The following is a 19,115-nucleotide window of genomic DNA, read 5'->3' as shown; positions in this document are numbered from 1 at the left end:
ATACTTTTGGAGGGTACAGTATCCTGACCTTATGATGAGTGCAAAATGAGTGTGGTATTATTATTGTTTTGTTTAAGAATGTTTGTTTAATTTTCACTGTTTCTGCACTTTGTGTAAAATCATAGTCATATTGTATATCATATTGACATGAACATTCAGTAAGGTATATCTTCTATTATACATTCCAAATCTAAGGTGGAACTCTAATGTTTACTAAGGTACACTTAAATATCTTTAAAAAAAAAGAGTCGAGCCACTTAGGTGCCTCGTCTTGAGAACCAGGGATGGGAGGTTGAAAAGCTTTTTTATCCATGGGAACTCTTCCTACCCACCTAAGTGGCTCAAGAATATGGACAGCATGTATATAAGTGACATTTACATGGCAATTTATGACAATATTGAGATACAATAATTTGGCCATATTGTACAGCCCTACTGTCAACTAGCTGAAATCCTTGAATATTAATGTACATCTACATTAAAAAAAAATGCTTAAAGTGGCAGGGGGTTAAGAGGACTGTAATGGGGGGGGGGGGGGGGGGGGGGGTCAGCCGAATAGCAAAAAAGAAAAATACTTAAAAAGGTGAAGAGTATAGGGGGTAGAGCTCCCCAGAAGCTAAAGGTTTTAGTCATGCCCCCAAGAACCATTTTATTGAAAAGTCTTAAGGACCTCAAGGACATGGTTAGATGGCGAGGAGCTTTTCCAAGTATGTGAGAGGCAAATAAAGACAAATGTATGGGGGGGGTGAAGCTGAAATGTTTTTGCCATGCTAATGCTCCCCTGAAGAACCTAAATGACATGGTGAGATGCTGATGAGTTTTGCTCATTCATGTCCGAGACATATGCATATTAGGCTTAATGCATGGAATACTTTTTTTTTTTTTCCAAACTTGAAATAACTTCAACTTTTGACCCCTGTACAAACTGAAATTGATGTTTGATATCCTATTTTTGTTGTTTTTACCCCATAAATCCATAACATTCAGCCATAGTTAGTCCAAACTATACCTTTTTGGAATCTTTATGATCAGACAAATAATGTGGTAGAGTTTTCAATACGACTGGAACATTTTTAATTTTTCACCTTGAAAAACTGTAACTATGGCAACCATGATGAAAATTCACAACGGTTCAATATCCAGCTTTTTTTTTTTTTTGGTAATATGTTTAGCTACATCTGTGCCAAATTTGGTGCTTTATCACCAAATGTACAACTCTTATGAAAATAATAGTTATACCACCCCACTAATAGTGTTAAAGTGTTCAGCCTCCTGTGGACTGATTTGACTGTTGATGCAGTCACAACAGCATGACAGAAGTGATGTTGCTGGTGTTAGACGTGGAAAGGCAGTGTCGCTGAGGTACTTTATAATCAATAAAATCTGCATCATGGAAAAAAAAGGAATTTAATTGAATTTAATGTCAACCAGCCCTGAGTAATTATTCACTAAAGCAAGCATTTGTCAACAGGAAATATACAACTGCAAGTCAGCCTGCAAATTATGCAATCTGCATACTATAGTTGATGGTTTTTGGGAATTAGAAAGAAGCTCTTAAGAGTATTATGGTTCTGCCGATGTTGTCATTTGTTTATTTGGGCTGTTATCATTCCTTTGTGCTTTTCTGTCTCCCTCTGTGTGTGTGCGTGTGTGTGTGTGTGTGTATGCATGCGTGCGTGCGTGTGTCTGCATGGCGGTTGTGGCACCTGTCATTCATCACTTATCTGTTCACTACCCCTGCAACACTGATTTTGCCTTCACACCTGTCACTCATTTACTCCTCACTTTGCGTTACTTTAACCCAGTTTGTTTGGTTTTGGTGCCCACCGGTCTGTTTGTCTCCCCTCCTCGTCAGTTCTCTGCCAATCCTTCATCTTACAGCCTCCCATCTCCTCTGATCTCCTCTGTGTTGTTCTCCAGCTCAAGGCTGTTCTCATCACCACCTCTTGACACTTTTATGTTCCTGGTCTGGGCATCACCCTTCAAATCCTCTGTGTTCCTGTTCACCACCCTTTCATTACTTCTGTGTTCCTGCACTGTTCAGTGTATTTTGTCTCTTCTGTGGAGTTCTTCCTGTCCCATCCAACCTTGTCAGTGCCACCAATTACCCAGTGTTTCCCTCTAACAGTGTTGCCACAGTTACTTTGAAAAGTTACTTTATTAGTTACATCTTACATTTTACAGCTACTTTATACAGTTACTTCATTAACAGCTGCAGACAACTTGTTGGCAGCTGCTGAATGTAACTAATAATGTAATCTCACTTGGTTATTTTTAGGATGGAGTACTCAGAAAAGTAACAATTAGTTACTTGGATGATTAGTTACTTTGCCAATTACTCAATCTTATGAATAACCAAGTTAGATTACTAGTTACATTATTTATTAGTCACAAGTTGCGGCAGCTGCTGAATGTAACTAACAAAGTAATCTAACCTGATTATTTTTAAGATTGAGTACTCACAAAAGTAACTATTAGTTACTTTGCATATTTAACAGCTGTGTTGCACATTCTGCTCAATATACATGCATAAAGAGGGTATAGTCACATTACTTTTCTTTTAATAGATGACAGCTTCAAGAGGCTCACATGTGCTCGACTGGACATCTATGAGGCGATGGATTAAGATGGAGAGTGATGGATGGAGGTGCAGTGGGGTGGTATAAGAAAATAACTGGCTGGGAAATACTTGCCTTGTTGCCCTGTGGTGACCCCAGACAGACAGTTATGAGGAGGGAAAAGTAGAGAAGACAAAGGGTTGTGAAAATACAGGTCTTCTGCCATGCACAATAAGTTGGAAAACAGGTAAAGTATGAACCTTAGTAGTTAATAAGGTACACAACAGTGAAAGACACTGAAGCAAATAAAGACTGAGTTATTGATTAAGCAACATGATTGATAAGTGGGTAAATATGAGCATGCAGGGAAAGTATATGTAAGTACAACCCCTGGCAAAAATTATGGAATCACCGGCCTCGGAGGATGTTCATTCAGTTGTTAAATTTTGTAGAAAAAAAGCAGATCACAGACATGACACAAAACTAAAGTCATTTCAAATGGCAACTTTCTGGCTTTAAGAAACACTATAAGAAATCAAGAAAAATAATTGTGGCAGTCAGTAATGGTTACTTTTTTAGACCAAGCAGAGGGAAAAAAATATGGACTCAATTCTGAGGAATAAATTATGGAATCTCCCTGTCAATTTTCATCCCCAAAACTAACACCTGCATCAAATCAGATCTGCTCATTAGTCTGCATCTAAAAAGGAGTGATCACACCTTGGAGAGCTGTTGCACCAAGTGGACTGACATGAATCATGGCTCCAACACGAGAGATGTCAATTGAAACAAAGGAGAGGATTATCAAACTCTTAAAAGAGGGTAAATCATCACGCAATGTTGCAAAAGATGTTGGTTGTTCACAGTCAGCTGTGTCTAAACTCTGGACCAAATACAAACAACATGGGTAGGTTGTTAAAGGCAAACATACTGGTAGACCAAGGAAGACATAAAAGTGTCAAGACAGAAAACTTAAAGCAGTATGTCTCAAAAATCAAAAATGCACAACAAAACAAATGAGGAACGAATGGGAGGAAACTGGAGTCAACGTCTGTGACCGAACTGTAAGAAATCACCTAAAGGAAATGGGATTTACATACAGAAAAGCTAAACGAAAGCCATCATTAACACATAAACAGAAAAAAACAAGGTTACAATGGGCTAAGGAAAAGCAATCGTGGACTGTGGATGACTGGATGAAAGTCATATTCAGTGATGAATCTCAAATCTGTATTGGGCAAGGTGATGATGCTGGAACTTTTGTTTGGTGCTGTTCCAATGAGATTTATAAAAATGACTGCCTGAAGAGAACATGTAAATTTCCACAGTCATTGATGATATGGGGCTGCATGTCAGGTAAAGGCACTGGGGAGATGGCTGTCATTACATCATCAATAAATGCACAAGTTTACATTGAAAGGATGTTTGGGGATGATGAAATCATTTTTCAAGATGATAATGCATCTTGCCATAGAGCAAAAACTGTGAAAACATTCCTTGCAAAAAGACACATAGGGTCAAAGTCATGGCCTGCAAATAGTCCGGATCTTAATCCAATTGAAAATCTTTGGAAGTTGAAGAAAATGGTCCATGACAAGGCTCCAACCTGCAAAGCTGATCTGGCAACAGCAATCAGAGAAAGTTGGAGCCAGATTGATGAAGAGTACTGTTTGTCACTCATTAAGTCCATGCCTCAGAGACTGCAAGCTGTTATAAAAGCCAGAGGTGGTGCAACAAAATACTAGTGATGTGTTGGAGCGTTCTTTTGTTTTTCATGATTCCATAGTTTTTTCCTCAGAATTGAGTGATTCCATATTTTTTTCCCTCTGCTTGGTCTAAAAAAGTAACCGTTACTGACTGCCACAATTTTTTTTCCTGATTTCTTATAGTGTTTCTTAAAGCCAGAACGTTGCCATTTGAAATGACTTTAGTTTTGTGTCATGTCTGTGATCTGCTTTTTTTTCTACAAAATTAAACAACTGAATGAACATCCTACGAGGCCGGTGATTCCATAATTTTTGCCAGGGGTTGTAGTTCTTTCCTGGTAATTATTACCCTGCACACTACTGCATGAGCAGGGTGTTGTAATCACTCCTGTGTGTGAACAAAATACCTAAAATGTGGCTGCACAGATTTTCACTAAAAGTAATGAGAATGTTACTTGGGTTAGTGTCATCAGATTAACATTTGGCAACAGATTGGACTATGGTCAAGCAACACAACATAAATGAAAGGCATCAGAGGGCTGAGGCATAACCTGCACACTCTACACACCCTGACAATAAATTACTATATATGACTTCATCAAATGACTTCTATGCAGCTTCATGATGAAGCAATTCAGCCAAATCAAACACAGATATGTTGTTGATCGATATGTGCTGTAGATCATCCATATAGGCTTCTTGGTTGTTGAGATATACAAAAATAAGGGTTATTTTTTTGGGGGCCATGTTTTCCTTGGCTCTTGGCCAATCTAATCACCAAGACATCTATCCAAGTAATTTTCCCACCAACTTTGATTCATTTGGGCTTCTTGGTTGAGAAATATAAAAAAAATAGGTTTTTGCAAACCACTGTTTCCTTGACCTTGATCTTTAACCAAACTGCTCCAGAAGCTAATCAACTCGAGATATATATCCAAGTAATAGTCCCACCAAGTTTGAATGAAATCCTTCCTGCCATTTTTGAAGTACCTTGTCCAGACACACATACATACACACACACACACATACATACATTTGCGACATTAAAAACAATACCCTGCTATTGTTGCTTCACCAATGTGCAGGGTAAAACCATATTTACCACAGTATTTCTACGACCATTGTGGCTGTAGATTTGCTCAAAAGCTCAGATTGATCAGTGAAATTTTTACATCTGCCAAGGACGTAATAAAATCATTGGTGTTAATTTATTTGTCTGACTGTTAGCAGGATTACATTAAAACTACTTCACAGATTCTCACCAAATTTGCACCACAGATAGATATCAGGGCATGGAAGACTCCACTGAATTTGGGAGGTGATCTGGATCTGGATTCTGGATCAAGATTTCACTTTATATAAGCTTTGAAGGATTATGTCAACACTACTTCACAGATTCTCAACAAATTTGCACCACAGATAGATATCAGGGCATGAAAGACTCCACTGAATTTGGGAGGTGATCTGGATCCGGATTCTGGATCAAGATTTCATTTTATACAGGCTTTTAAGGATTATGTCAAAACTACTTCACAGGTTCTCACCAAATTTTCACCATAGATGCATATTACGCCATGGAAGACTCCAATGAATTTTGGAGGTGATTTGGATTGGCAGACGTCACAAATCTGATTGCTTTTGTTGTGACTGCATGTTTCACTGACAAGAAGTTTTCAGAATTTAAACTCATATCCCAGGGTGCAGAGCATGCGGGCCATGAATCTGATGCCTTTCATTGTCTCATAAATGACACAGCATGCATCGACGACCATCAGTCACTGGTCTCTTAAAATGAAGACATTTTCAACATTGGTTTTTAAAATGTGTTCTGTTCCATGTTGCACTCTGCAAAAGCAATTACTCGGCACTGAGTTTCAACAGGATCATGGAAATCTGGTGCTGGATGAAACGATGTCCTACAAATAAAATGTAACAAGCAGATTCATTGGTGCTCCGTCTGTGTCTCCACAGACCAGGCAGGGCAGTTTGTCTCCTTTTTCTTCTTACTTCACTGTCATCATCTCTTCAACCCCAATATTAGGTCACTTTGTCAATCAGAGCGACACTCTTGATATGTGGATGGGAAAATAAATGGAAGTCGCTTGATTGCAAATTTGGTTGTGAATCCTACCCTTCCCAATTTTTTGAGATGACATGTCTCTGCAGGATCCACCTACTGCATCAAGGTGGTAAGATGGATTTGAGGTACTGGTGGTTTGCCTCATCTGTGAAATTTCAGATGGCAGTACAGAGAACCTTCCAACCCCAAACTCCTCATCTGAGCAGTTTGCGGCATCCGAGCATGGTGTGCTACTTTCTTTAACAGGCCTGTAAACGTTCTGACAGCCTTTATGGCACACTGTCAGACTCGTTACAGCAGAGGAGAAGAGATACAAAAGGCCCAAAAGCACTCTGTCAAAATCTCATATGCTAGAGTAACTACACCATTAGCCATTCATGCTTTGTGGCATCACATTAAAACATATGAAAAATCCCCTAAAACCAAATGGCTATGTGCTGAATCTAGTATTTTTTTTTTTCTTCTAATTACCTCCCTTGATCAAAGCAACCATGCATCTATAATATCATCACTCCACATTCAAAACCAATAGTCGTTCAGTCTATTTTAACAGCATCATCAGTGGATTCATCCGTCATTTACATGCATGCTGTATGGAAGGCAGGCGTGCAAATATACAGACAAAGACAGTGACTACTTGCCCCATGGAGAAGCTGTAATATTGCAGCATAAAAGCAGAAGAGAAGAAAATCAATTTTAACTTGAATAGTAAGAAGGATGACTGTTTGAACAGACGAATGCGTGGAGTATATGCATCCTTGTGGTTTACGATCAGCTGTGTTCTGAGCTGTTCGGAGAAGCTGCAGCCTACGGCTTGAAAGGCTCAATAAGCACACACACACATCTATAGACATAAGAAGGACAAACTTGAAAGAAGTGAGGACAGATTTACAGATAAGTCGGCGTGAGAGAGCTTGAGTCATGCAAGAAGAAAGGCCATCAAGCACAAAGATATCATCTCTGGGTGACATGATGAAAGAGGCACATATAGAGGTAGAACTAGAAGGTAAAAGGAGGTATAGGATGCTGAGGAAGACAAAAAACAAAAACCTAATGAGAAAGGCAGAGGAAAGGAGGCAAGGGAGGTTGTGTTTTCTCCAAAGCCAGAAGGAGGTCCAGAAGAGGAGTGAAGGAGAAGAAATACAGACAAGATCAAACGAGGTTTGGTCTGATAGAGGAGAACGCAGGCGTCTGTGAATGTGGGAGTGCGGGGCAACTGACCACAGTGTTACACTACAAACAAAAAGCCCCTGTTGGGCGCCGCTGATCTGAGCAACAAACACAAAGGAGTGGCCGTGTTTCCAGCTCAGATCATCTGACATTAGCCGAGTGGAGATACAGAAGAATGTGACACAAAGAAATTTGCACGAGGGTCAGCTGTACCAGATCAGGAAAATCCGTGTGCGCGCGAGGGTGTATTGTTGACTCACACATAGCTTGTTTGATGTCATCACCCCCTTTAGCTTGGATGAAGTGTTCACTGTATTTTGGCAGAACAAGAGCCAGGCTGCAAAAAAACAAAAACAAAAAAACAAAGAAACAACAAAAAAAAAACAGGAAATAATAATACATAGACTGACATTGACATTTTATTATTAGATGTTGTGTGTGCTGATAATTTGCTGTGGGCAACTTAAACATGGGGGAATCCAGAGGGTGGCCTTGGGTGGCATGGCTCCCCCTCTAGAAATAAACAGGTCATCCATTGTGTCACCCCATTATTCTAAACTATGACTAGCTATCTGTCCAATCAGAGGCAGGACTTACATTGTTCAACCGCAATTCCAATGAAGTTGGGACATTGTGTAAAATGTAAATAAAAACATAATACAATGATTTATAAATCCTCTTCAACCTATATTCAATTGAATACACCACAAAGACAAGATATTTAATGTTCAAACTGATAGACTTTGTTGTTTTTGTGCAAATATTTGCTCATTTTGAAATGGTTGCCTGCAACACATATCAAAAAAGTTGGGACAGGGCAACAAAAGAATGGGAAAGTTGATGAATGTTCAAAGAACACCTAATTGGAAACAGGTGAGTGTCATGATTGGGTATAAAAGTAGCATCCCCAAAAGGCTCAGCCATTCACAAGCAAAGATGGGGTGAGGGTCACCACTTTGTGAACAACTGCATGAAAAAATAGTTCAACAGTTTAAGAACAATGTTTCTCGATGTTCAATTGCAAGGAATTTGGGATTCCATCATCTACAGTCCATAATATAATCAGAAGATTCAGAGAATCTGTAGAACTTTCTACACGTAAGCGGCAAAGCCGAAAACCAACATTGAATGCCCGTAACCTTCGATCCCTCAGGCCGCATGGCATTAAAAACTGACATCATTGTGTAAAGGATCTTATCGCGTGGGCTCAGGAACACTTCAGAAAACCATTGTCAGTTAACACAGTTCGTCGCTACATCTACAAGTGCAAGTTAAAATTCTACCATGCAAAGTGAAAGCCATACATCAACAAAGTCCAGAAACGCTGCTGCCTTCTCTGGGCCCAAGCTCATTTGAAATGGACACTGGACAGATGCAAAGTGGAAAAGTGTGCTGTGGTCTGATAAGTCCACATTTCAAATTGTTTTTGGAAATCATGGATGTCATGTCCTCCAGACAAAAGAGGAAAAAGACCATCCAGATTTTTACCAGTGCAAAGTTCAAAAGCCAGCATCTGTGTGGTATGGGGGTGTGTTAGTGCCCATGGCATGGGCAACTTACACGTCTGTGATGGCACCAAATCAATGCTAAAAGGTACATCCAGGTTTTGGAGCAACACATGCTGCCATCCAAGAAATGACTTTTTCAGGGACGTCCCTGCTTATTTCAGCAAGACAATGCCAAGCCACATTCTGCATGTGTTACAACAGTGTGGCTTCATAGTAAAACAGTGTGGGTACGAGACTGGCCTGCCTGCAGTCCAGACCCGTCAACCACTGAAAATGTGTGGCGCAAAATACGACAACGGAGACCCAGGACTGTTGAACAACTGAAGTCGTACATCAAGCAAGAATGGGAAAGAATTCCTTCAGACTTCAGACAACTTTATTGATCCCAAAAAAGGGCAATTACGTTTACACTCCAATTACCTCAGAATACAGCAATTAATCCACAATTTTTACTTGTGTGCTATTATTGCAGTAAACATCAAAATTAAAGACAACACATATACATTTGACATTGTTTATGTGCACTAAACTTGATGCAGTCCACCATCCGAATTGAGGCAAAGTGGGTGAAGGCCGCTACAACTGGAGTCACGCCACCGCTAGCTTGGGAGGAACGGGGTCCTGCCACAGCTAAAAACCGTGCAGCCCCCGGAGGGGAAAGGGGTGGTGTGAGCGGTGGCCGGGATGGTGTGTGTGATGGGGGGCAGGAAGGGAGGTATTGGGAAAAGATGGCGCATGCTTCATGTCTGTCCATGTGTAAGTCTGTCAGTTTATTGTCTTTGTGGGTTGAGATAAGAAAGGAGCCGAATAATCTCACCAAGGCCAAGGACATTCCTCTGGAGGAGAAAACAGCCGGACAATTTGTCCTTCAGGCTTGATAAGCCTGGAGTGTTGTGGTTGAGCAGTGAAAAACACTTTTAACAGTTCCACTTGAACAACCAAATCCCAATTATGATTTAAGAATATTCCCAATTATGAATTAAGAATATTCACCGGCCTCTAAAATCTTCAACTTCAACTGCAAGGCACGCATCTGCTCCAAGTTCTGAGTTCAAGAGTCATCGCAGTCTGAGAATGCACTGCCTTGCCAACCTTGTTAATCATGACGGACAAGCAAGGGGCCGTGGTTCCACCTACAAAGCTTCAACAATTAGTGTCCTCAGTTTCCAAATGCTTATTGAGTGTTGTTAGAAGGAAATGTGATGTAACACAGTGGTAAACATACCACTGTCCCAGCTTTTTTGAAACGTGTTGCAGGCATCCATTTCAAAATGAACAAATATTTGAACAAAAACAAAGTTTATCAGTTTTAACATTAAATATATTGTCTTTGTGGTGTATGCAATTGAATATAGGTTGAAGAGGATTTGCAAATCATTGTATTCTGTTTTTATTTACATTTTACATAATGTCCCAACTTCATTGAAATTGGCGTTGTAGAAAGAAAAATCCAAAAACTCCTTTGTTTTTAGTGTGTGTGTGTGTGTGTGTTTTGGGAGTGGGGGGGGTGGTGGTTGCAGCTGTGTTTGCCAGTATAAATCTGTTCAAAATGCAGGAAAAATATGTAATATTGTAAATTTTCCAGAATAAAGCATTGTCATTTGCAAAGCATGCATAAACTGAAACTATTCTGTTATGGCCCCTTCATACATAATGCGAAGTTGGGCAACAGAAACAGGAAGTGACTGAAAAAGAGGTAAAAAAAAAAAAACCCTGTTTGGCAAACGGTGAAAATTTTCACCTGACGTCGTGAGGGACACACAATCGAACAGGCGTGAATGTTGCCCTGGCAAATGTTTAATGCATGTGCACACAGGTGTGCACGAAGCCATCACCACAGCACAGTGCGTCGATGTACATCGCGCTCAGACAGCAGCAGCAGCAATTACATACTGGATATATCATTTATGCTGTGCAGAAATCAACGGAAATGTGTAAAGCCAAAATAAAATGAGTGCACAGAACATCATAAGAACAATGAATGTACTTTTTAAATGTAAGACAATCATGTTACTGGCCATGATTGTGTTCTCACTGTTTAAAAAACAAAAAACAAAAAACAAAACAACACTTTTTAATATTTAATTCCTCTTATAAAGAGTGGACATATCAAGAATTATCCTCATCCTGGATGTACACCATAGATATCACCATAGATATCACCATAAAGTACCAAGTTTGGGGTTTCCATTAGATAGAATATGTATTTTGTCTTCCTATAGTAAGCTAGCAGGGTTAACTTTAGATCTCGACCCTTCATGGCACATGAAGGGCTGAGACACTGCAGGTTTTCCTTGCTACCAATCACCTCAGCAGGTGATTCCATTAATGATCAGATGTTTATGCTCAGGGGAGAAGTTCTTCCGCAAACCCACCTGCTGAGGTGATTGGTTGCAAGGAAAACCTGCATTGTCTCGGCCCTCTCTGCCCAACCCTGCTTTAGATAAATAGCTAAACATATTACATCATAGCTTCTGTTTCTATAACAAAATAACCATATTTATAGCTTAGCCTACTGGCTATAATTTAATTTTACTACTAGTCTACAGACTAAGTATACGTATACTACAGTCTTCTCTTGAATTAATATTTAGGTTTTTAGAAGCTGATACATAATGTAAGAAACTGCAGAATTTCTTTGATTCTATTGCGACATATTGCCTACTCAATTCTAAACATTTTTTCAGAACTTCTCATATAAACATACTCTGGAATATTTTCAGTGATTGCGAACGTGTCACAGGAAAGTACTATAAATGGGAAGTGTGCAAAATATCCCAGGTTCAATGCTGCCTGAAGCCTCATCACACTGTACAGTAAAAAAACAGATCAATATGTGAGCAACCACTGAACTAATAGTGCTCAGATTTAGTGGACTGATGTATTGTCCCCATGATCTGATTGATGAGGAGATAAAATGTTAATACCTTTGTGTCTGAGAGAAGCGCTCAAATTCCAGTTTGTACAAATCAAAAATATCTTAAATACCATGCCTTTTTTATTGATACATTACACATACATCAGATGATTTAAATGTTGTACTTAAAGGGAAACTCTGGTATTTTTCAACCTGGACTTTATTTTTTAGATCTCTTGGGGTTAAACATTTCATACATGGCAAAATGGATTTTCATTACTTCAGAATTGACATAGAATTCAATTATTCTGTCATGGGCTAAAAGGATATACAATGTAAGGCTAAGGGGCAAGCTAAAAACTTCAACAAAATGCTTCTTGTTACTACTGAATCGACAAAAGTATCTTAGTATATTATAATTGTCTGGTAACATGTAGATGATTCCGGCAAAAGTATAACTGTGCATGTTTACAGTACCTTTATATATGTATAGAAACTTCTGAGTACAAATGATTATACACTTAGCATCTTATCTTAGCCTTCTTGTGTCTTGCCAATGCACCTCTGCTCTGAGACATTACAAATTGATTGCCGATGAGGGGCTCATTCTTCTGCTTACAGTAGGAATAAGCTACATGCGTACTGATGCTATTTAATTCACCTGCTAATGCCTAGTACAACTATGTCTTGCAGCAAGGATTTTTTTTTTCTTTACATATTCAACTACATGTAACAATGTGTCTTTAATACAGTAGCCGCATGCTGGAAACACAATTTGACACACAACACAAACAGTGTATTAAAATCTGTTTAGAAAAACTGTGGAGATGACTCACCTGTAATCCGTCTCATTAACTGGTGCCCATGTGTATGTCCGGACTCCACTGTCTATGTACCGCTAGCAAAGACGTAGGACACAGTAGACAAAGATAATGTACTAACATTTAAAACTGATATGCAATGTAATTTTAAAAAATAAGTATCTGTATCAACTATATTATAATTGGATTTCAAAATATTTTTTGTGGCAAAATTAGGCCTGCGATGGCTCACTTTCGACATCATGTGTCAAATACCTGTGACGTATACTCTGGAAAATACAGTAAATGTATGGCCCCCATATCGTCAGAGCGTTTTCTGATTTTTGGGGTTATAGGTGGTAGCGAAGTGGTTAGTGCACTTGGTATCAGTGCAAAAGGTTCCTGGTTCAAACCCCACCCCTGCCACATTTCTCCATGCAATGAGGAGTTGCATCAGGAAGGGCATCTGGTGTTAAACCTGTGCCATTTCAACACGTAAATCCACCTCAGATTTGCTGTGGAAATCCTCAGTGCAAACAAGGGAGCAGCCGAAGGGTCTTACTAACAGAAGTACACCAGGAGCAAAAGAGGCATGTAAAGCTGTACGCAGGCTGTATTTCTTACCTCATCGTGACTTTTCACTAGAGTCCGAATGGTTTGTTCTCCGATCTCACCATAAATCATTTTTGTCCTGATCTACAGAGAGGGTGAGAGACAGAAAGTAGAATATCACATTCGCTAAGGATATGAAGATTTGATGAAATTCTACAGATCCCATAAGTTCTAGCTCAGTGCACAGTAGGTAAATCACGCCCGGAGCCTGATCATGACAGCTTTATGAGGAGACATGAGGTGTCTGTCACCTGATTTCCCAGCTGTATGTGCTGTATATCCACCTCAGCTTGTGTGTGTGTGTGTGTGTGTGTGTGTGTGTGTGTGTGTGTGTGTGTGTGTGTGTGTGTGTGTGTGTGTGTGTGTGTGTATCTTTGTATTAGGATTTGGGAGTAGTGACAGTGGAGATTCCATCCATCCATGCGCACTGTACCTCCACTTTGATGTCATTCTCGAGCTCTGCATCCAGGAAGTCTAGCGTGACAGGTTCCTGAAATTTAGGATTCTGAAGAAAGGAAAATAGTTTTACCTGATGTAAGACACAAATCAACTTCTGAGTAATACAGTAAGAATGTGAACAAAACATCGATGGAACTTTTGTTTTTGGGCTATCCCCCCACATGGAGTACTTTCTGCTGTTTCGTCCGGAACAGCCATCATATAATAGCCCACATTCACATTACTGTAGCTGCAGCCTGCTGAGCTGATACGATAAAAACTGTAAAATGCAGCAGACCATTTTACAGTTGTTGTTCGAAGATGGGTTCTTACTAGTGGAATCGGCCACACATGTCCTGAGCCCCATCAGCCCGATGTTGCATTACAAGAGCGTGTATTAGACATTACTTATTTCAGCCACAGTGCCCTTTCAGATTAATTCAAGCTCATTGTCAGTAATTTCCTGAACAAATGCATCTAGGCACCTCCAGAACCTGTAAAAACATTGACAGTACCAAACGGCACCATTAGATGTAATACAAAGTAACACTAGGCTCCTATTAATGGCTTGTCTTAAAATGCTTATATGACCAAGATGCTTTAAGGAAGTATAAACCAGTAGGAGTAATATAGTGCTTCTCTATAAAACAGCTGTACATGAAATCTGCTATGTTGAGCAAAAAAATAATAATATTTGCACATGTAAGCTTCATATCTGAAAATCAATAAACATGCATTTTCACATACATATTCATTTAAAAGTTTTGTTTTTAAATGACAATGTGCACCACATATGTTTATTAATTTGAGAAATGCATAAGTTGCTTATTTATATGACAATACATCATGTGATGTAATGCTTGGATGACTAAAAAAAATACAAAAAATCAGTGGTAAACAATCTCAATCGTATAAGAAACAGTACTATTCATACATGTTTCTACTTTTGACATCAAATAAAACAATATTTGGGCTTCTTTATATTAAAATTTATAAAATGAAGCATTTTAAAGGTTAAAACAGTCAAAAGCCATCTATACAACATGGCATAAATCACAAAAATAAAAGCCAAAAAAAAAAAAAAAATGGTGTGCAGAATTATGTACACTTGAATTATAACAAAATGAAATAATTTTTTTTTTTTTTTACTTTGCTTTTTTTTTTTTTTTTGGTCAGTCAATGACAAATGTTTTAGGAGTCAATGAAGAATTACACTGGGGTCAAAATTGTAACATCCTCCAATCATATTGAAAGCTACATTAATTGTCTGATCATAAAGATTCCTAAAAGGTATAGCTTGGAATATCTATGACTAAATGTTACAGAGTTATGGGGTAAAAACAGCAAAAAATGGTGACAATGGCCAATGTCAATTTGTACAGGGGTCAATTTTGGTAATAAGTGATGTAAATTAATGCTTGAGCTAATCAGATTAATAAAAGGAATAGTTTTGACTGTATTGAATGCTTGGTCTCCATAGTAAAAGTCAAACAAGGTTGACATCTACTGGTTTCTATTACATATGTTACCATAACTTGAAACTAAGCATAACAGATGGTGCAAACTATTCTTTTTAAAAAACTCTATTAACTGCCTTTTCCAGAGAGATTTACTGTCCAGTACCACTGTTTGTATTTGTTAATGATGTAAATGAAATCCAAGACATATTCACTGATTTTAGAAATCAGTTTTCACAGATCTGGGAACTTGCTTCTGAAGGATTGTTTGTTGCTATGACACCACTCTGAACTTCACACGGTTGTAAACGCTTCTTTTATTTCTGTGTAGCACTCTTCTGGTTATTAATTATATTGACTCTGAACGTTATTTAACAACAGTCCTGTTGTGAATCGCTAGCAGTTAGCATTCGCTAGTGGTTAGCATTCGTTAGCTAGGTGGACCCCTCCCCTCTCCGTTGTTACTTTTTATAGCTGTTCTTTTTTACCCGTTTAATACTTCTGTTCGTTTTTCAGTCGAACTGCTGTGAATTTTAAGTAATTATTTTACTCCTGTGTAAAATCTTAGGAGCGGCTAGCATTTTCGCTAGAGGTTAGCTTGCATTAGCTATTTTGGACCCCGTCATCATTTTTTCATTTCATTTTTTTACACTCCTGTTAGTTAATTAACTGTTTAGTGTATTTTATAGCTGCTGCTTTTTTTTACCTGTTTAATACTTCTGTTACTTTTTCAGTGTAACTGCTGTGGATTTTAATAAATTTATTTGCATCTGTGTGTGCCTTAGTAGTGGTTAGCTTATCCATTATTGGTTAGCTCATGTTTGCTTGGCTACATTCTTGAATTTCTTAGTGCACAAAGTACACTACTAATTCTACTTTACACCCTCCATAAATCCTGCGTGATGTTGGAAGATAGGGTGGCTCTCTTAGAGAGCCGTGTCCATAAGTTAGAGCAGCTTCTTAGCTCAGTGGAGTTAGATGTTACGGGCACTCTAGATGAGGTTAGTGTTGGGCTAGCGAGCCCATTAGCATCAGCTTAGAAACGCCGGCTGTGGAGGATGGCTTTCGGACTGTGGCTAGGCGGAGGAAGCCCTGTAGGGTTTGGTGCCCGGTTGTGGCACCCCGATCACACTCGCCAGTGCGAACTGTGAATCGGTTCTCCCCCTTGGATTTGCCAGATGTGAATTCTCTGAGCCCACCACAAGTGACTTCCACTCCTGTCTCCAGGCCAAAACACCGGACTTTCTTGATGGGGATTCTATCACCCGCAAAGTCAGGTTACAGACGCCGGCTGACGATAAATGTATTCCTGGGGCCAGAGCTCCCGACACTGCATCTCATCTTAGGGTGCTGACGCTGCAGAAGGGAAGACAGACGAAGGAACATGACATGAGATATAGTCACATAGTTATTCACATTGGCACCAATGATATCAGGATGAAGCACTCAGAGGTCACAAAAATGGACATAAAGAGGATTTGTGACCTTGCCAGAAAGATGTATCAGCATTGATTAATAGTCTCTGGTCCCCTCCCCTCCCGGGGTACTGATGAGGCATTTAGCAGGCTGACATCGTTAAATAGGTGGCTGGCGCAGTTTTGTAGACAGCAAGGCTTTAGCTTTATTGATAACTGGCGTTCTTGCTGATGCCGGACGGCCTCCACCCTACTGGGGAAGGCGCCGCCATCTTGTCTGCGAACATAGATAGAGCTCTACAGTGATGGTAACATTAGGAATCTATAGCAGGCCACGGAGCAGGTGATTAGAGACCCTGCAAGGCTTATGACAAATGAGGGTGTGGAATCCATTAGCTTAGTGGGGAATTTAGTGCAGAAAATCCACTATGGTGATAGTGCAGTTTATTTGCCAGGGAGGGAATTTCAACAAGTTGAGACTGTGGCCTGCTTCCGTAGTCGTGTCCATAAAAATCATAGAGGGATATGCTTTCCAAACTTAATACCCATTACTATATTGGATGATGTTGAAATTGAGGATGGCCCAGTGGTTGTTCCAGCAATAGCAAAGATTTTGTGTCTGCTACCTACAACGCGGGTGGAATGTCTTAAACCTAAACCTACTTCTAAGCATCATATATATGTATATGTATATGTATATATATATGCTACTCTGGTACCACCCCTAAACCCAAACAGTTCAACTGTCAACCCCACTGAGGTCCTAAGACTGGGTCTCATTAACATAAGATCACTGTCCTCAAAATCATTGTTGATCAATGATCTAATTATTGATCATCACTTAGATATGATTGGGCTATGTGAAACCTGGCTTAAACCTACAGCTGTCCTCCTCTTAAATGAGGCCTGCCGACCAGCTTATACATTTAGTCACGTCCCTCGTGATGCGAAGCAAGGCGGGGGTGTTGCTCTTATTTAAACTGTGACTGTCCAGCGTTGGGACCAGGAGGCAGAGCTGTGGTCTTATACACCTCTCTGCAGCTTCTCTCCCCCTGCCATCCCCTCATTACCCCATCCCCGTAGCGACGGTGCCTGCTCCCAGACCACCAATAACCAGCAAAAATCTATTTAAGCATAAAAATTCAAAAAGAAAAAATAATATAGCACCTTCAATTGCACCACAGACTAAAACAGTTAAATGTGGTCTATTAAACATTAGGTCTCTCTCTTCTAAGTCCCTGTTGGTAAATTATATAATAATTGATCAACGTATTGATTTATTCTGCCTAACAGAAACCTGGTTACAGCAGGATGAATATGTTAGTTTAAATGAGTCAACACCCCCGAGTCACACTAACTGTCAGAATGCTCGTAGCACGGGCCGTGGCGGAGGATTAGCAGCAATCTTCCATTCCAGCTTATTAATTAATCAAAAACCTAGACAGAGCTTTAATTCATTTGAAAGCTTGTCTCTTAGTCTTGTCCATCCAAATTGGAAGTCCCAAAAACCAGTTTTATTTGTTATTATCTATCATCCACCTGGTTGTTACTGTGAGTTTCTCTGTGAATTTTCAGACCTTTTGTCTGACTTAGTGCTTAGCTCAGATAAGATAATTATAGTGGGCGATTTTAACATCCACACAGATGCTGAGAATGACAGCCTCAACACTGCATTTAATCTATTATTAGACTCTATCGGCTTTGCTCAAAAAGTAAATGAGTCCACCCACCACTTTAATCATATCTTAGATCTTGTTCTGACTTATGGTATGGAAATAGAAGACTTAACAGTATTCCCTGAAAACTCCCTTCTGTCTGATCATTTTTTAATAACATTTACATTTACCCTGATGGACTACCCTGCAGTGGGGAATAAGTTTCATTACACTAGAAGTCTTTCAGAAAGCGCTGTAACTAGGTTTAAGGATATGATTCCTTCTTTATGTTCTCTAATGTCATATACCAACACAGAGCAGAGTAGCTACCTAAACTCTGTAAGGGAGTTAGAGTATCTCGTCAATAGTTTTACATCCTCTTTGAAGACAACTTTGGATGCTGTAGCTCCTCTGAAAAAGAGAGCTGTAAATCAGAAGTGTCTGACTCCATGGTATAACTCACAAACTCGTAGCTTAAAGCAGATAACCCGTAAGTTGGAGAGGAAATGGCGTCTCACTAATTTAGAAGATCTTCACTTAGCCTGGAAAAAGAGTTTGTTGCTCTATAAAAAAGCCCTCCGTAAAGCTAGGACATATTTCTACTCATCACTAATTGAAGAAAATAAGAATAACCTCAGGTTTCTTTTCAGCACTGTAGCCAGGCTGACAAAGAGTCAGAGCTCTATTGAGCTGACTTCATGACTTTCTTTGCTAACAAAATTTTGACTATTAGAGAAAAAATTACTCATAACCATCCCAAAGATGTATCGTTATCTTTGGCTGCTTTCAGTGATGCCGGTATTTGGTTAGACTCTTTCTCTCTGATTGTTCTGTCTGAGTTATTTTCATTAGTTACTTC

The 19,115-nt window shown here is 39.4% G+C and overlaps 1 protein-coding gene across 1 annotated transcript in view; it reads right to left on the bottom strand.

Moving 5' to 3' along the window:
• LOC117514925 (voltage-dependent calcium channel subunit alpha-2/delta-1) overlaps nt 1-19,115 on the bottom strand; it is a 301,141-nt gene that overhangs the window by 48,704 nt on the left and 233,322 nt on the right. Inside the window, 6 exon segments of the mRNA XM_034175496.1 lie at nt 2,694-2,702; nt 6,986-6,997; nt 7,775-7,851; nt 12,716-12,777; nt 13,304-13,375; nt 13,725-13,796. Of these exon segments, the coding sequence (XP_034031387.1) occupies nt 2,694-2,702; nt 6,986-6,997; nt 7,775-7,851; nt 12,716-12,777; nt 13,304-13,375; nt 13,725-13,796 (304 nt within the window).

Source organism: Thalassophryne amazonica, chromosome 8 (genome assembly GCF_902500255.1).
Source record: "Thalassophryne amazonica chromosome 8, fThaAma1.1, whole genome shotgun sequence".
Lineage (NCBI taxonomy): Eukaryota > Metazoa > Chordata > Actinopteri > Batrachoidiformes > Batrachoididae > Thalassophryne > Thalassophryne amazonica.
Note: the sequence above shows the minus strand (reverse complement) of the source record. Positions and strands in the feature narration are given on the sequence as shown.